Consider the following 18,636-nt stretch of genomic DNA (forward strand, 5'->3'; position numbering starts at 1 on the left):
GGCAGGACTGGGGGCTTCGGGGGCTCCACAGCGCAAGTCCATCCCCTCATAAGTGAGGCTGGTCTCAGAAGCAAACCCAAGCCCCGAAGCCCCACCACATGTCCCTGGGGCATGACACCCGGCACAACCACCTGGGGGCAGCACTGCCACGCTTCGGGAGAGCAGGGCCTCGGCCCCTCCCTGGGCTTTGCAGCACCGCTGCCTGCCTCTCCCCGTCCCCCGCCCTCAGCAAGGGGGCTCTCCAGGCAGCGGGGGCTCAGGCCAGGCTGGCTGCAGGGGCCAGGAAAGCCAGGGTTCGTGGAGAGGGGACACGGGAGGGTGGCCCGCTGGCTTTTCCCGCAGCAAACGTGGCCCGCTGTTTAGATTGACCCTCGAGCCCTTGCTCCAGGATTCTCTGTGCTTTCCTGCGAAGAAGTGGGCGGCCTCACAGCTCGGACACGGCTGAGGTGCTCAAGTGTAGCCGGTGAGCACCAAATGGGTCGGAGAGCTGCCCTGAGTCTTTACTTGGCAAGGGGCAGCTCCAGACCCTAACAGACTTAGGCCTCCTTAAAGCACATTGGACTGTCCTTTAGGGGCTGAGAGTGTTCACACAGAAATCTAGACCACCAGTGAAAAAGCGTGCTGTCTGGAGGGGCAGGGACGCGGAGCCACTGCCCCCCAGTGGCTCTCAGGTTGGTCCAGGTCCCCACACCACCCTCGCCACCCTTGCTACCTGCCTGCCCTTGAAGGCCCTGGAGGTCACTGCCTTTACCTCACTGAGCTCATTTCAGTGACTGGTCAGTTTTGTGAACAAGTCACTGTTTCTCCAGAGTCCCCATGGGGCTCGTGTCCAGGCGTAGGGATCGGAAGGAAGTGTCACCCCCAAGGAAAGGCAGATCCCCAGTTACTGCTCAGGAGCAAATGCCCTCTGTCTGTGCAGGCAGCCCGCCCGCCCGCTGCCCTGGCGGAGGAAGGCTGCAGAGCCACGCTCCTGTCCCGGGCCTGGCCCGCTCCAGGGCTCGGACACCCGCTGCCATGTGCTCGCAGCCACATACGTGAACATGCACCTTCTCCTGCCATTCTCCCTCTGTCCCCTGAACACTTTTTGGACTCAGGAATTTTGAACTCACCGCCATGACATAGGCTTTGCCATCCCATGGAATATCTCTATAAGCAAGAAAAAAATGCTACTGCTGATGCCTTTCCATTTTATTAGAACTACCCGAGCATCTCTTTCTTCCGCATCTCATCAATCAGCTCTTGGATTCTTTGGTTTTTGGTCTTCTCGTATGGGCTCGGCCGTCGGGGGATCAGGTTGGGTGGCTGGACCTCATTGTCCAGGCCGCTGATATTGTAGGGCACGTCCACAGCATTGGTTTCTGGGTGATCCTTAGTGGTGTTGGTGCTGGAGGCGTTGACGGGCACCTCCTGGGGCGCGCTGGGCAGAGGCTGCGCCTCCGTGATGAGGGTGGGGATTGGGAGGGTGGGTGTGAGCTCTTCAATGTCATTGTACTTTCCGGGGGGCGGCTCGGCCCTGTCGTCCACACCGGTGAGGTTGTTGTGCAGGTTACAGGACTTGCAGCACAGCTTGTTGTAGTCTGGGATGGAGCAATAGCGAGACAGGACTTCCATCCTACAGAACATTGACTTGTCGCCTTGGCAGCGGCCCTCTGAAAGAGAAAAGTGGGACAAGTAACCGAAGGACAAGATAAGGGGAATGTCCTGCCCCCGCAGGGAGCAGCTTGCTGCAGGAGGCGTCAGAAAGAGCCCAGAGACAGCGCAGAGGCAAGCGAGCCCACGCGGGAGGTCTGCGTGGTCCTCGTCAGAGGCGCCGGACCCCTCCCTGGAGTGCAGCGAACGAGCTGTGAGCAGGCTCCCCTCCTCCCAGCAGCCCCCGGAGTCCAGGCTTTGCAGTGTCTCTCCATGTCTGGGACAGAAAGAGGCCTGTCTGTTCTTGGGGAGTGACTCCGCGCTCATTTTACAGAATGGGGCTTGGCCAGATCTTCGCACGTGATGTCCCTGTGATGACCCCAATGAAACTGGGTGGCGGAGTTTGACTCTCCAATAATCTGTAATCAGTAACTATTACAAAGCCAAACCTAAAAGAACCAGTCCCTAAAACCCAGCCGAGCAAGCACCAGAGCCTTGGCGGAGGCCTCCCCATACCTCTTGCCGTTGTTCTCACCCTCACCCAGCCTCCCCGATGACCTGTGTCTCTGAAAAGTGCCTAAAGGAAGTTAAACATCACCCACCCCCGTGTGGGCTTGCTTCCACTTGCCTCAGCACGCCCGAGAGCCCCGTCCTGCCCCATCCACCCACGGCCTGTGCCCTGGGATCTGGCTGCTCCCCAACACGCTGCTCCTGCCTTGATGCCTTCGCATGGCGAATCCTTCTGCCCGCATGCCCTCCTCTCGCCTCCCGGACCAGGACGCTGGTCGTCCGGGTCCAGCTCGCGGGGAGCGTGACTCTCTCCTCAGAGGCTGCGCTGTCTCCCTCCTGACGTGGCTGCCTTCTCCTGGCCCGGCTCTGCCTCTGTCCGCAGCTACCCTGAGTCGGTCCACCCCACTCCTCCTGTGCTCACCCTCTTACTCTCTGTGTTCTCCCCAAATTCCCATTCCTTTCCCCTTCCCCCCACCACCCCATGCCACGCACTACACAAAAATTGAGATTATTTTCAAAAATTCATTCAACACGAAAGAATGAATCACATCACGGGTATTAGATCTTATAAATAAATTCCTGATCACTAACCTTAATGGGCCCGACTCTGCCTACTGGGTTTCTCTGCTCAGACGCACTCTGCTCTCCACAGCGAGGACCCCAGCCTTCCCCACACAAGCCCGGCTGTGCCCTCCCGCCCCTCGCTCCCCTTAGTTGACCTTGGCTCCGACTGAGAGGGAGGGCAGAGGGGAGGGAGGACGGCCATGCAATGGGACCCCCCTCCCCGGCAGAGTCACCACCCACATCCACACCTGAAGCTACGCCAGCCCATCTGAACTTCATGCTCTAACACACAGGCTGGCCCTCCACCCAGGGCCCATGGCTCTGAGGTCCACCTGCGTGGCCGCTTGGTTGGACACCAACCCCAAAGTCTTCAAGATTTAGGCTCCTGGATACAGCTCCCACCTCACAGTCCCTTACAGTCCCTAAGCTGCCTGAGATGCCACACGTCTGGCCCAAGCCAGTGGCCTCTGCTGGCACCCCCTGTCTCAGTCTCAAGGGCCTTGCAGGTGCACCTCCCACCCAGTCGTCTGCGAGGCCACCAGCATTTCCTCCTGCACCTTTCGGACTCGGACGTGCACGCTTCCCTCTCGCACCTCCAGGGCCGTGGCTGCACCGTGGTAACGGCCTCCTGCCTGCCGTTCATCTACTGGGAGAATGTTTTCCAGCTGGGGATGTGACCGTGTCACTGTCCTGAATGAAGCCCCTGCACACGTCACCTGGTTGCTTTCTGACTGAAGACCCGTCGCCATCGCCTCTCCGGCCCCACTTAGGCCTGGGCGCCCCGCTGGCTGGCGCAGGCCTTGGCTCCCCGCGGACTGCGCCTCCCTCCCCTCCCGCGCCGCCCTCCCCCCCCACCCCGCCCCCGCTCCCCGCGTCCCAGCTGCAGGTTCCCCTCAACGGCCAGATAATGCGGGACTTGTTTATGACCCTGCAAGCTCCTAAGGGCAGGGCCCCGAGCTGTAGTTGCATGTCCCTCTGTCCCCAGAACGAGTAAATGTACAAATGCGAACGACGTAAAAGTGAATAACTGAGGAAATCCAAGAAAGGAAACGTATGCATTTTACCACAGCAACGTAACAGGCAAGAACACGCAGAGGCACCTACCAGCAGAGGTGGGAGCACCTCGGGTTCTAAGCTTCTAAGCGGCCAGATTAAGGAGGAGGCGGGCTGGCTTCAGGACCCCAGTGCGAGTAAACACAGATCGACTGTTCTGGAAAAGCCTGCCTTCCTAACTTTGAGACTGAGCAGCGGGCTCACGCCGTGGAGGGAGAAAGGCAGGCAGGTCGGCGAGGGCCGAGGGCAGTTTCCCAAAACCAAACCAGAAGGTCCAGAGACGTGGCTTTCAGGGTTTTAGAAGTGGAAGCTGAAATCGTATGCAGGTGCCCAAAGTGTGAGGCACGTGAGAACGGAGCGGTCTTGTTTGAAGCTGTGTGCGCGTGGGGGCGGTGGTGCCGGGGCGGGGGGATGGGAGGGGCTCAGCGCTCCTCCACTTACTTGGCCACGCCCCTCCTGCGGCCACACCCCTTTCTGGAAAGCCACTCCCCCTTTCTGGAAGCCACGCCCTTCCTGGCTGCTGCTTAGGTGAGCGGAGTGAAAGCCGCGGGTTCCAGGCCGCAGGGAGGCCCGAGGGTGCCTTTAATTAGAGCAGGCGCGAGCTTCACTCGTCGGTCGGCGTGGGGCGGGGCGGAGGCAGAGGATGCAGACAGAGCCTGGCCTGGCGGCGCTGCCGGGACTGGGGCCAGCCCTGCCACGCGGCAACGCCCTCTCCCGTCCCCGGAGCCTTTTCCGTCGCTCAGAACAAGGCCCGAATTAAGCATCTCTCTCACTGGTCTCCCGCCAGGCCGGGACCCTGAGACGCAGGCATCACAACAGCCAAGGGCAGGGGCTGGCCCGCCTCGTCCTCTGTCCGAGCGAGCCCCCCGACCTGGTTTTGTCGATAAGGTTTTACTGCAGTAGGCCTGCCACTCACTCATCATCTCCGGCCGCTCACCCGCTACACAGGCACAGTTGAGTGGCCGCGAGGGAGACCACATGGCCGCCGTTGCCTGGGATATTTACTCTCTGGCCCTTTAGAGAAAAAGTTGCCGACTTCTGGTGAGGTGCTTGGTGGAGTCCCGGGGCCTGGGTCAAAGCTGGACACAGAAAACACTCGGCACAGCGGCTGGGCCATGGACCCGTTGGCACCAGCGGTCCTCTCCTCCCAGACGGGCTGGACACAGCCGGGGCCGGCCTTCCCTCTCCAGGGTGCCTCCCTTCCACCTGGCTAAGATATTGGACCTCTGGGTCTGATTTCCTTCAAGCAGTGTTGTAAGTATTTTTAAATTGAAACAAGTCCATGAATGAACAAACAATTGAGAAAGCTACTGGCCAAGAGCTTAGTTAGGCTAGTTTCAGCCTAGATACATTTCAAAATAATCATGACCCACCAGTCTTGAAAGGACATCAATGGATGTGTATTTTGAAGTAGCATCACTGAGCAGACAGCCCTCTGAGATGAAGATGGAATGATGCCACCGAAGGCTGAGTGACACCGACTGACCTCGGCCAAGATCGTCACTTCCGGTTCGTGATCCTTGATCTTCAGCCATTTCCAGCAGCCCTGGGCTGGCGAGGCCGACTGCCTTCCAGCAAACAACCCCCCAGCAGCAAACCCATTTTTCAGAAATTGAAGTCATCTGTGTGCCATTCGTACAATTTTGGCTGTATCTGAATACCTACCTGTGTTATTATTTGCTGAGTAGTTTCCCCCTTTAAATTAACTCTTTTAATTCTTAACTGAAATGTATGTTAGAAGAAAATTTTATAGTACTACCATTCATGTAAAACTAGTGTGGTAAGTAAGGTTACCCTAACCAAGATACAAAGACAAGTTTTATATCCTCTTAAGTCAGTTTGTAAGTCCAAAGTTAATTCCTCCTGTTCTGGGAAGGTATTCCTGGCTGCAAAGGGCGGAGTCGGAGAGCAAGGAGCCAGCGTGCTGTGAGCGATGCCGGCACGCGTGCAGGTGAGGCTTATCTGAGGTGGCCGTCAGGGACAACAGGACGAGGACAGGCTACTGTGTGGCGCTCGGCTATGTTGACAAGCAACCTAAATCACCTTTGTCCCCTGAAGGCTGGCTGAAGACTGGGATGGAGAAAACGTCATTCTTTTTTCTTGGTCAAGCATCATATACCATTTCTCCTTTCAAGAGACTGTGTGACAAATTAAAGAGGTGGGAGGCCGCCCTCGGCTGCCCACGCCCTCCATCACTGTGGCTTCTGGGGCACGCAGCACTCTGGGCTGCCTGCAGCTCTAGCTGGGCCCACCGCAGTGGGGGCTGCTCCTGACCTGTCCTGGAAAGGAGACTGAGCGGACACAGTTCCATCCGACATTGTCTTGGTCTCCTTGTGTCTCTGGAGCTGGAATTTCTTTCAAGGGCCACAGCTACCATGACCCCTACCCTGCAAATGGACCCCTGGGGCTCAGCACTGTGCCCCAAAGCCCACATCCATGGGGTGGGGTGGTCCATGTCATATTTTCTCATGATCTTACCTCCTGACGTAGGACCCCTTCACAGGAAAAGGAAAGGAGAGATGCCTACTGGCAAAGCACCATTCAGACCCAGATGAGGAGGCCCCTGTTGGACCCTGACCTTCTGTCTGGTCCTTGTTGGCAAGGGGAGTGAATAAACACAGGCCTCAGGAGACATGGGCAGGTACAGCTGAGCACACGTGCCCGTGAGTGTCGCAGGCCAGAGGCCCAGAGCCACCGCTGCCTTGCCTTCTCCTGATCCAGACTCCTGAGCTGCATGGGTACCTCTCCTTTCCTGAACAGAGAGCTGAGGGCTGCCCCAGGAGCCAGGTGGTGGCCTGACGGTGGCCAAGCCTGGTGACCGTGACCTGGACCAGCCCTGTCTCGGGTACTGACCGCCCATTTCCACTCCATGGGCTCTGACCCCTCTCTTCCCACAAGAGCATCGGCAAGGAGGAGGGAACCCAGACGTTCCTGGAGGTGCTTGTTTAGCTGGAACGATCCAGAGCACAGGATCATGCGGAGTGTCTCTGCAGGGGCGGGGAGCTGCCTCGGGGGGAGAGGGACATCTCTAAACATCTCTACTGGGCAGGGGAGAGGGGACAGTAAAGGCACACAAATCAGAAACCGAGGAACTGCTGGGACAGAAGGGCACCCGCGGCTCGGTGCCCTTGGCCGGGGAGAGGACAGAAGGAGCCAGCCAGCAGCGGGCCGAGCCCAAGCACCCTGTTTCACTGAACTTTTATTGAGTTTATTTGTGGGCTGCATGACAGGAAGTCTTTCCAGCATTAGTAAGAATAAAAGGTCATTTTCACAGTCACTTTGGCACACACTCACGTGGTCTCATAAAAATACCAGAAAAGCAACGACAATGGAACCGATAGAATACGTCATAAATACATACAAAACACTAGTAAAATATCCCTGATAAACCAAAGTGCATATAGACAGAGAGAACAATGCCCAGGAGCGTCCTGCACCTCCCCAGAGTCGCTCGTGTCACTCGCACGGCCTGGTCCAAGGTGGGAGTTAACAGTCGTGAGAGTTAGTACGCGTTACACACCGAGTATTTACATAACAGTAATCAGCGCCGGAGGGCGGGCGGGGTTGGCGGGGTGCTATGCACAGGTGGACAGCGCGGGGGTGCGGGGGGGCGTGGCAGCGGGGGTGCGACCCGGGTCACCGAGGGGCCACGCGCGCTGCCCTCTGGAGTAAGGCAGAGCTGTGGGAACGCCCGCGAGGGCTCCGGCAACAGCGCCCGCTGGCCAGCGGGTCCCCTTCCCACACCGGGGCCTGGGAACACAGGCTGAGGGCCCCAGGCGGCCAGGCCACCTGCCTGGGAAACCCTGTCCTTGGCCGCCGGTGGGCAACTCAGACCGCCTGCCCCGCACCTGCACTGCCGGCCTCCTACCTGGCTCACATCCCTGCGGAAGCTGGAGTTAGCAGCCAATTCTGTTACCTTTCAACTTTAAGGCATTTTCTACATAGTTTTGTCTAAGCAAAAAAGCAATAAAAATTGAGGTAATTCTGTAGTTGTTCACACTGGCAGGTGGCCGCACCCACGTCAGACAGTCTCTCACTCACTCGTTCACCCCTGTGGACGGGGTCATGTGCACACGATGAGAAAAGGCCATTGGAGCTAATGGACAGAGAGTGGGAGAGGTGGCGTGTCCCTACGTCCCACTGGAGAACACATCCCCCCGCTCCGTTTGACCCGAACCCGCCCGGGGAGTCGGGGAATGGGGGCAAGGGCTGTGTGAGTCGGACACAAGGGCCACAGGAAGCAGCCACAGTCACACGAGTCGGGAGGACACACTGAGCACAGGGTCAGCAGCAGCAGCAGCAGCGAGGCAGCGGGAAGCCCCTGATACACCGCTGGACCCTTCGGGCCGGGCCACCCCGCACAGCAGCACAAAACCACAGGCCTCGAGACGCCGGCCTCACGGTGGCGGGCGCGTTTGAAAGGGGGCGGGCGGGCTGCCCCTTGGCTTCTGACCCGCAGCTCCAGCTTGGAGGGCTGTGGCCCCGCGAGGCAGTCACCAAGTGGTCACATTCACACCCTGGCCTCTGGCCCCTCCAGCACCATGACAGATCTTTGACCCTTTACAAGCCATCACCAACCAGGTCCCGGCCCCTCTGCAAGAGGCCAGCGCCCGGGCCATGCCTCTGTGGCTGGCCCTCCTGGCCAGGCAGCCAGGCGGCTCCGGAAGAGGCGGTCGAGCACAGAGGCCCCGGAGAAGACAGATTCAGCCAGAGCCCTCGGGGAGAGTCAGGGGAGCTTTCCATAGAGAGAGAGGAGGGGAGCCCAGGGCAAGCTCCACAGGGCGCAGGGCATGCACTGGAGGGCAGAGGCAGAGTTATAAACGGGCCGGTTACTTGACGAAGTCTTCTGGGCCGGCGCGTCGGGGTCGGGTCGGGACAGCCACTGCACCACGTAGCTCTTCTGGGAGGGGTCAGAGGTGTTTCCTGGAGGGAAGAGAAAGGGGCTGCAGCGGCTGAGGCACCAGGCCAGGGTCCCCCGGCCAGGTCCCCTGCTCCAGAGACCCTTGTGTCCTTGGGAAGGTCAACGGGAGGGCATTGAAAGCTCTGCCTTGTGATGAGGGGGCGCCAGCCTCCGGCCTCTCCCCTACCCCGGGCGTCAGCTGTGGCACAGGGCTGTGGCCGGCCTCCTGACCCCTGCGCCGCTCCGGTCCGCTCCGAGGAACGCAGGGACCGGGTGTGCCTGGACCTAGCACCCCTCCCCACAGCTGGGCGGGCATGCCTGACCCCCCTGAGCTCCTTCTCTGTAGATGGAACTTATACTGGGATCTATGTCTCGAGCTGTTTCAGGGACCAAAAGAGGTCACGTGCCCGGCACTTGCCAAGGTGTCGGCATGTAGCTCGTGCTCTGGTCGTTCTCTGAGCAGGACACAGGGCACCTGTCTGGCTGAGCCCCGCGCTCTGGTTGCTGTGAGTCTGGTTCCATCTCCCAGACCAATGGGCAGTGTCAGGAAGGCTGGGCTGGGCCCGGCCCGGCCTGGGGAGGAGCAGTTCCTTCTGTCCCCCGTGAGGGAAAGGGACTGGGCCCGACCGGGAGGGCTCAGCCTCTACCTCAAGGTCAGGGATGCCGAGTCCGGGCCCCGTGTGGGAAGGGCATTTGCCTGCACCAGCCCCACCCCGCACTCCCTCCCCAGTTCCGGGCCCGCATGCTGGGGCCCAGGGGTCAGGGCAGCGGAGGGCTTACGGGGACAGGGGCCGAGCCTGCAGGTCCTCGCCGTCTCAGGTCGCTGCTCCCGGCAGATCCCGAAGCTGTCGTCTGCTGTGCGGCAGAGCACGGGCCGCTCCTGGGTGCCGTTGCCACAGGTTACCGAGCACTGCAGGTGGAGGGACACCAGTCAGGGCCCAATCGGCCTGGGCTTGGAAGCGCCTCCTTCACAGGTGACCCCACAACACGAGGGAGGTGGGGAGGGGCGGGGGAGAGCGTGGGCTGAGGGCGTGCCGGCCTCCCTGAGGCCGCGGGCAGCCGCCTCAGCCTCCTAGGACTCTGAGGAGGGGACACACATGCTTATGTCTGAGTCACTGTGAGGAACAGAGAGCGGCTATGCAGGGCCTGGCCTTTCTGAACGCTCTGGCTATAGGAGGCTCAAGACCCAGGAAAACCTGCTGTGCACCAGAGACCCCTGGGAAAGCTGAGTCCGGGAGGCTTTGGCAGATGACCAGCCCCCTCCCCTTCCTCCCCTTCTCCCCACACACAAGGCTCTACACGACCGGCACCCGCGATGGCCCCTCTGGCCGCCTCCGGCTCCCCACCCTGCCCCGCCTTTTCCACAGGGAGGCACTGGGCCCGGCAGTCACACCCAGACACCCGGCGTGGCTCACAGCTGGCCCAGCCCTGACCGAGGACAATCCTCAAGTCCTCGTCCTGTGGGTGGGAAATGGTTGATTCAGCCAAAAAGGCCTCTTTGCAGGACTGACCCTTGGGCAGCTCCTAAAAGCCGAGTCTGTGGGACGTCCTGTCCAGTAAGACGGCTCTCCATGCCCAAGGCCCGCGGTTGTGCCGCGCCAGTCAGGTGACAGTGGCAGCGGCATCCCTGCCGAGCACCTGCCTTGCCGCTGGGCCTGGAGCTTCCGTAACTACCACCATCACATGCAGGCACCGTGGGCCTGTAGGGCTGACCCCCGAGGGGAACCCTGGACGCCCAGGCCGGGTGGGTTTCCAGGTTGGCCGTTGGGTGCTGTCGTACGTCATTGCTGGGAGAGCTGGGTGCATCCCTGATGAACGCGTTGGAAGGGGCACCTGGAGGCACGGGCTGGGCTCCCCCTGGCCCTGGCCACATACTTCTCTCTCCCCCTGACTGAGCTCTGAGTGCTCCTTGTCAGAACCCACAGCCGCGCATGCGCCGCTCCCTGTGCCTGTGGTCCTTCCGGTGAATGGCGCCCCCGAGGCTGGTCCGGGCTGTGTGCTGGGCTCAGCTCAGCCCTGTCCCCAGAGCTGCTCCCTAGTCCCTGAGACCACCCTCATTGTTCTTCCCAGCCTGAGCCTGAGCCCTCCTTTGTCTGTGTCCCCTCCTGCCAGCTTGGCTGGCCTTCTGGACTGAGAACCTAGGACTTCTGAGGAACCGGGAGCCCCGGCTGCGCTCAGGCTCCTGGGATTCCAGGCACTGAGAGCACGGGGGCGCCCCGGCCCCAAGGACACACACTCCAGAGCACTGACTGCTTGTCACCACCGGTGCCCTCAGACCTACAGAACGTGGCCATGGCTCCAACTGCACCCCGACAGACACCTTGGTCCCACCCAAGCTTGGTCTGGGGGTCGAGAACACCGGGCAGGGGCCAGGGGGACAACTTACCTGGGACCAGGGTCCAGCGCGCCACCGGCCAGGACAGAGCTCGCGGTTGCAGGGCCGGCGGCCCTCGGGCCGGGCGTCGTTGCAGTGCTTGGTGTGCACGGAGCGGGTGGTGTTGTTGTGCAGCAGCTGAATGCAGCGCACGGAGCGGACCTGGGTGCCTGTCCGCCCACAGCTCTGGCTGCACGGCTCCCACTCACCAGGGACCCATCTGCCAGGGCGAGGGGCACATGGTCAGGCCCCGTGGCCTCCGTGGGCAGAGAGAGGGCCCCCTGTGCCCCCAGGCACGGCTTCCCGATTCTCACAAAGCTGCACCCAGGCTCGCCGCGCGCCTGCCCCACCCAGGTCCTGCATATAAGGAACCCTAGACACGTCCACTGCGGTGAGCCCTGTGGGGGCGGCCATGGACAGCCCAGGCCCGAGGGACCCTGTCGGCCTCCGTCCCTTCTGTGGCACTGGCTCTGCCCTCCGCCCTCAGCTTCTGCTGACATCATCGAGTCTCCTAGGCAGCACCTGTCCCCGCACGGCCCCGCCTCGTACCAACCACCTTCCCCGCCCAGGGCCCCGACACTGCCAGGCCCTGGGGCTGGGGGAAGGACACAGCCGGTGCTGTAGGCTGCCTTGGAAACCCCTCCCACCAGACCAGAGGCCAGCCCTGCACCCTGAGCCTCAGTTTCCCCATCTGAGCAGTATCACTATCACTTGGCATCTCTGACTAGTGCTCCAGCTTTGCAAGTCGGAGCGGGGGCGGGGCCTCCCAGACTTGCTGGCCTGTGAAGTCTGGAGCCACTCGGGGGCCCCAATTCCTTACGACCTCCCACTGGGGCCCCAGGAGGTCTGCCCTCTCCTCCCTCTGGCGGGACCCAGAGGCTGGGAGCCAGGGAGCTGGGCAGCCCAGGCACTCACACGGGCTGGGAGCACTCCTGCGGGTTGCAAGCCCGGCGGATGGCTTTGGGCTTCTTGAGGGCTTCGCAGAAGCTTCGGTGCACCATCTTGAGGTCCAGCCTCCGGCGACAGCCATACTTGGTGAACTGGGACCCTGAAGATGAGAGCTCGAGGGGGCTCAGTGGGGCGGAGTGGCCCCTCCAGGGGCTCAAAGGGGCAGGTTCACCTGCAGCTTCAGCCCCGTTCTTCCCGACTTTCTGATGGGGGGAGGTGGAAGGTGGGGCAGTGTGCCCAAGCTGGGCCTTGGAGATGTCTAATGGGGTGTCCCCCCAGCACCCTAGGCTGGATGCTGGCCTCCTGGGTCAGGGGGAGGGTGTCATTTCCTCTTCCATCGCTTAGCTATTTACTCCTCCTTGAATTAACGTGCACCAAGGACCTGGCATGACCCAGCAGTTGCCTAAACATGGCAACGCGTCCTGCAAGTTTCCTCCTACCACAGTCAGGGGGTGATTTTGCACCCGGGGACATCTGGCGATGTCTGGAACACTTAGTCGTCACAGTCAGGGGAGGGGGGCTGGGGGCTTCGGCAGGTCTTAGCTGGGAGAGCTGCCCAGCACCCACGACGCCAGCACAGCTCACAGCAGAGGGTTATAGAGTCCAAGGTGTCGGCAGTGCCAGGGTCACGGCGCCCCAGCTCAGCGGGTGGGACAGCCTGACCTGGCGTGGGCGTCTGGAGGCCTCACAGGAGGTGGGGGTGGAGTGCTTGTCTAGCGGGAAGGTAGGGGAGGGCCCCCGGGGGGTAGCCCCTGCAAAGGCCCGGAGGCAGGAGCACGGTGTGCCCAGCAGAAGCGCTGACGACCGGGGAGACCCAGGCCTGGTGATTAGTGCGCAAGGTCAGCAAGTTGCCTGGACCTCGGAGGCCACGAGGAGAATTTTGGTTTTATTCTAAGAGCAGAGGGAGCTGCTGAAGACTATGACACCAGGGAGGGACAGGGTCTGATCTGCTCCTTTCACAGGTCACTGTGGGGGTGAGTGAACCCACAGGCCAGGGACAGAGCAAGGCGGGCGCCAGGACTGGGAAGATGGGAAGAGCAGGCGGGTCCATGAGACACATAAAAGCAGGGGTCAGCAGGAGGGCGTTGCGGAGGCTCCACAGGAGGCCGGGGACACTGTCCGCAGGCGCAGCCCGCCCTCGGCCAGCGCTGCCGGGGTCTGCCCTGCGCCCCGCCTCACGATGCCGCAGCAACCCTCCCAGGCCTTCCTCCCAGCCACCCGCTCCCGCCTCCTCGACTGGCCCGGCTCCCGCTGGCGTCCGCCTGTCCCCCGACCCCGACGCATGCACCCGGGCTGCCTCTGGCCTGCTGCCCCAGCGCCTCCCCCGCACCCCACTCCCTCCCAGGCAGGGCTGGCCGCTGACACCTGGGCACCGGCCACTGCCGCAGCCTCCCTGGCCCCTGGGGCCAGTCTTCTCAGGCCTGGCACGTGCCTCTGGCCGGCAGTCAGCAGGGCGCCCCACCCAGAGACCCTTCCCATTTAGCCCCTGGCCCCCTCCGGGGCTGCCACCCTGCGAAGCCCCCTCACCTCCGCCACAGGGCTTGGAGCACAGGGACCACTTCTTCAGGGCCCACTCGTAGCCTGCAGAGTCATCTTCTGGGACTTGGTTGTCGTCCACATTGAGCGAGTCCTCGTGGATCATGTACTTGTACGTCAGCGAGATCCGGGTGTCCCCCTGTGGGATTACCTGCGCCCCCACACGGCCATGGAGCGTTTGGAAAGCTCAGCTGGGTGCACCTGCAGTCCAGCCTCGTTACTCAGGGTCGTTACGTTCTAGGAAGTCCCCAGCACCGAGCCACTGCTCGCAGGGATCCGAGTTAGGGTCCTGCGAGGCTATGGCCGCGACGTTTTAGTCGCTCTCCGTAGGTAATCTTATTCTATGCATCTTTGTGTTAAAAGACACTTTACTTAATATATGTTGTCGGCTCCCTGCCACTGGCGCCCTGGAGCTCAGGCCTGAAGGAACATGCGTCGCTGCGCCGGCCCCCAGGGCGCCACCGAGCCTCGCTCTGGGCAACAGCGCCCAGCAGTTGCAGCGTCCGCCCAGGGCCATATTCAACAGCGAACCCCCTTAATGCATAAACATGTGAAAAATGGGCACTAAATGCACTTTGAAAAGGACACTCGTTAACAGTAGGAGCTAAAACCAAAAGCAGAGTGTCGCCTGGCTCCACCTTGGCGGGAACAAGCATGTCAAGGTGACAGATTTTCCACTGCTCTGCACTTGTCTGCAAATAACTGTGAAAAGCACTTCGAGTATTGATTTGGGGGTTGCAGGCCAATTCCAGCAAGCGGGGACTTGGCCAGTGCAGACGCGCAGTCCCGAGGCCCCCCTGCGCGTGCCCTGGCCGGCGGGTCACCGGCCCCACCCGGGGGGCAGTTCCTGCAGGCGAAGGGAGGGAGGGCAGCCCGCAGATGGCCTGCTGGGGCCTGGGCCCCCACGGTGGGCTCCCCTCAGCCTTATCTGTAGCATTTTGATTTTTGTACAGGTAAAATATGTCACTTTTGCAATTAAAATTACTTTTTAAAAAGTGATTAGAAAATAAAGACTCTTCTGTACTCCCATAACCAGGAGCAGCCTGTGGACTTGGATTCCGGAGCCCTGGGGTCCAGTCCTGCTCAGGGACAAAGTCCAGTGTGACCTAGGTCTGGTGGCCTAATGTCCTGAGCCCCGTCTGTCCCTGCAAGGTGTGGCAGGGTTTGGGTTTGATGACAGACGTGAAGGACCATGATAAAAGGTGGCTGTAAACGTCAGCCGGCAGGGAAGCCAGCACCTCTGCAAGGGAGAGTCTGTTCACGGTGCCCCAGAGGGCGACGCAGGGCCAGAGTCCCCCAGCGGCTGCATTCTGTTCCTCCCTCTGACACACAGATGGCGGTGCCTGGCCCAAAGGACAGGTCGGGGGGCCGCTGCAGCACGGCCTGCCGGGAGGACGCGGGGCCCCTCCCTCGCCCCGCGGCCGCGGGCCCTGGCCGGGACTTACGAGCACGGCGATGGAGCCGCGGAGGGGGCCCATGGTCTGCAGCGTCTCCCGGCCGTCTTCGTCCCGGTACTCCCACTCCACGCCCATGGCGATAAACGATTTGGAATTGGGATCGATGTCGTTCTCCTCATTTAAAATGAACGTGCCCGTCTCCAAGTTCTTGATGGCTGAAAATGGCCAAAGGGAGCCCCCGTCACGGTCGCCACGGAGAGACCCGGGCATGCGGTGGGAGGGGGAGCTGGCGGAGCGCACTGGTTAGGGCCGGGGCGGGGACTGTCCCTGCCACAGGCAGCCCACACTGCCCGAGGGCCCGGCCCCCGCCACTCCGCCGGAACGCGGGCCTTTCCGCCAGGCCCGGGGTCCTTTCCCGGCTCTGCCCCCACAGGCCCTGGGGGTGCCGGGGCTCCGCTCAGAAGCAGTTGCACAGCCGTCAGGGCCGCCTCCCTGCTGCCCCCTGGAGCTCTGCCCAGGCCCTCGGAGCCACGGCCGCCCCACCCCAGCGCCCCGGAGGCGGGGCATCTGCCGGACACCAGGGCGCAGGGCCGCAGGGGGCTTCCTGCCGTGGGGTGAGCATCTGTGCAGCTGACAATCGGGGTATCCCCACTCTGTACAGTGGCCTAGCCTGGGCCCCCCAATCTCCACACCCCCTGAAGAGGCTTGGGCTGACAGGGGGTCACCCAGGCTCCTGGTCACCCTCTAAGGACGACTGGGAGCTGAGAACCTGGCTGGTCAGGAAGCCGCGCGCTCCCTGCCACGGGGAGGGAGGCACTGGGGAGCTGCTGGATGATTTCAGGAGCCCGCAGGCAGGGCACGGGGCGAGGAAACAGCTCCCTGCACGAGGGCCCTCGAACCTCTGTGCACATCACCAAGCGAGCCTCCGCGGGGTCACAGGCCCTCAGCCGGCCTGCGCCCTCTCTCCTCTCCTGCAGCCTGGAGTCTCTAGCAGTATTTCTTATCTTTTTTCCCAGTAACCAACTCTTATATTTGCCTTCTGTCTAAGGCAAGCGGTGCTGGTTTTGCATTTTGTGTAGCCATATAGAGTTTCTTCTTATAATGAGGAAGAAAGAAAAATGAGCATTAAAAAAAAGTGGTCCCTGTTACGTGTGAGCAGTGATGCTGGATGGGAGGCCCTGCCCGGACCTCCACTGGGCAGGGGAGAAGGTGGGGCCCGAACTGGGGGAAGGGACTTGCCCTGGGTCCCTGCAGCGGCCCCTTGCATCACTTTCGGCCCGCGCCTACCCAGGAGGTTGGGCCCAGAGGCCTTTGGAGAAGGAGTGGGGACATGGGGAGCCCCTGCAAGGGGTCCCCACAGGGGTTGCCATATGGGACAGAGCACCCAGGTTGTTAGAACATCTGACATTTTGAGAGTGACCAGAAATCTCTACTGTAGGTGGAATCTCAGGAATTTAAAATTACACTTATTGAAAATATGCAAATACACAGCAGGGGGCTGTGCTACACTCTCTCCCTGCCCCCTCCCCCCGGTCCGCCCCCCCCCCCCAGCCCCGCCTCTGGCCCGGTGGTTGGGCTGAGGGCGGCTGCCCAGGCAGCACTGGGCTGTTGCAGACCTGCCTGCCTTCCAGGAGGTAGGGGGCAGCCCCCTTTAGCCCTGAGAGGGGGCGTCCTCGTCCTGTGGGCTGGGGGTCTGTGACACACATCTCTCCACAGCCGCTGCCAGGAGCCATCCAAGAGCGTGGCCTCTTCACCAGGAGTGAACCCGGAAAAGGTCCACGAGGATGCGGGGCTGAGCTGGGCACAGGGAGGGCCCCAGTCGGGCCTCTGCCCCCCGGGGGCTCTGCGCATCCGCAGAGGAGCCGGGCTGTGGAGCAGCCACTCCCTGGGCTCCGAGACTCACCCAGGTGGTGGCTGGCGGGGTCTGCCTCCTGGACGAGCAGGTGCCGGGCTCCTGCCGGGATCTCAAACATCTTCACGTAGCCTTTGTCAGGGTGAGAGGAGAGGGGTCGCTGGGCGCAGACGGGCGTGGAGGGCTCCGTCCTCAGCAGCAGCCCCCGCAGCCCATGTTGCACGGGCCCTGACTGCCCGCCAGGGAGGTGGCGGCCTGCCCTTGGCCACGCAGGGAGACCCTGCAGACAGCCAGCTGGGGGCATGCCCAAGGGGCAGGGACCCAGGGACCCACCGCTGCCCCACAGCCCTAGGTGGCGGGGGGCACCCTTAGCAGGCCCCCCTCCTGGCTTCCTCTGTGCCCGGGCCTCTCACCCCGACTCACACTCCCTGTCCCCCACGCAGCCTGGGGCCTAGCTCAGGCTGTCCTGGCTTAGGTTCTCCCACCTCCTCCCTCTTCCAGAATAGTCAGGAACCCAGACAGAGCTCCAGGGCTAAGCCCCATCCACGACCTCCCACCGGGCACTGTGGGCATTCAGGCTGCAGGACCTGAGGTGGGGCTCACTCACCCAGCTTCTTAGGCAAGCGTGTGAACATGCCCTTGACCACTTTGCAGTGGGTGTTGTCCCCTCCACACACGCCGCACTTGTCCTCCTGCTTGCTGGAGCCGATGACCCCGTCACAGCCCACTTTCTGCGGGGGGAGGGGTTGCAGTGTACACGAGGCTGCGTCCTCAGGCGGGATCTGGCCTGGCCCGGGCCCCAGGGCATTAGCATGCTGTTTGCCGGCTTCCCCTCTGCGCAGCGTCCAACGCAGGGGGCAGGGAGGAGATGGCTTTGGGGCAGGGGGACGCCCTGCGCCCTCCCGAGGAGCAGCCCCTTCCCCGCACTCCTTCACTCATCTGGATGGCGTGGCTTCAGAGGGCTCCGCACAGCCTAAACGGGGCCGCGCCTGGCGCCGCCCTGGCTCGGCAAGCTGGCCTCGAAATGAACGTTTCTGTCCCAAGGGCTGTAACTCAGGCCCGGCCTCTGTCCCCGGCCCAAGGCCACTCAGTGCAGCCTCTGCCATGGCCCCCCCGGGCGCCCACCCACAGCTGAGGCCTGCGTGCCCCCGCCTTCACGTTGCCCTTAGAACACAACGTCCTCTTTGGCTGGTCTTTCGGTGCCCAGACAGGAGGCGACAAGAGTCGGGAGAAACACTTTTGCCTTCATTCTCTCAACAAATGCTCTCAGCTCTGCCCACTCCAGTGGCAAAAATTATTTCACACTGAGTGGGGACATTGCTTCGCGAGGGTCACCTGGTGGAGGCAGTAATGAGCTCAGGTTCTTATACTCTCTAATCCCTGGCAGCACGCCATTCCCGGGACCACAGAAGCTCGAAAGGGAGCAACGCCTGAATGCCGAAGGCCTGGGGCCACTTCTGTGGCAACAAGCACACTCACAGCTTCCCCCCTCAGCAGGCAAAATGACCTCCCCGAGCGGGTCTGTCCCCTGCTTGTCCTAGAGTGTGCCGTAGTGTTGCTTGTTTCCCTCTCTGCCCTGGCTGCCAGGAAACTCAGAGCCGCTTCCCACCTCTTCTGGAGAGACCCTCGTCCTCTCCCTTTGCTCTTCAATTTCTGACTTTGGTCTTACAAGGACCTTGATGGTGTGTGACTTGGAATGTCTTGCTGTGACTCACAATGTCTTGTCCTGGTGTAGGGCAGCAGGATTCCAGAGAAGCCCCCCGGGACCACCTTGTGGACCTGGACCCGTGCCAGGGGCCCATGCGGGGGCCCATCGTGAGCCACTGGCTCCTCGCTTTGCATCAGGTAGACTTGGGGGAGCTTTTCTTGGAAT

The 18,636-nt window shown here is 61.8% G+C and overlaps 1 protein-coding gene across 1 annotated transcript in view; it reads right to left on the reverse strand.

Moving 5' to 3' along the window:
* Positions 1-1,197: 1,197 nt before the first annotated feature.
* ADAMTS2 (ADAM metallopeptidase with thrombospondin type 1 motif 2) overlaps positions 1,198-18,636 on the reverse strand; it is a 236,124-nt gene continuing 218,685 nt past the window's right edge. Inside the window, exons 14-22 of the mRNA XM_054583352.1 lie at positions 17,371-17,494; positions 16,815-16,895; positions 14,960-15,126; positions 13,506-13,665; positions 11,946-12,078; positions 11,043-11,250; positions 9,437-9,566; positions 8,590-8,679; positions 1,198-1,649 (exon numbers count right to left, since the gene is read on the reverse strand). Coding sequence (XP_054439327.1) covers positions 1,198-1,649; positions 8,590-8,679; positions 9,437-9,566; positions 11,043-11,250; positions 11,946-12,078; positions 13,506-13,665; positions 14,960-15,126; positions 16,815-16,895; positions 17,371-17,494 — 1,545 coding nt within the window. The remainder of the gene's footprint in view (positions 1,650-8,589; positions 8,680-9,436; positions 9,567-11,042; positions 11,251-11,945; positions 12,079-13,505; positions 13,666-14,959; positions 15,127-16,814; positions 16,896-17,370; positions 17,495-18,636) is intronic.

The sequence above is a fragment of the Pteronotus mesoamericanus genome, unplaced genomic scaffold, assembly GCF_021234165.1.
Source record: "Pteronotus mesoamericanus isolate MK-2021 breed Mesoamerican mustached bat unplaced genomic scaffold, CSHL_Meso_final contig_730, whole genome shotgun sequence".
Classification (NCBI taxonomy): domain Eukaryota; kingdom Metazoa; phylum Chordata; class Mammalia; order Chiroptera; family Mormoopidae; genus Pteronotus; species Pteronotus mesoamericanus.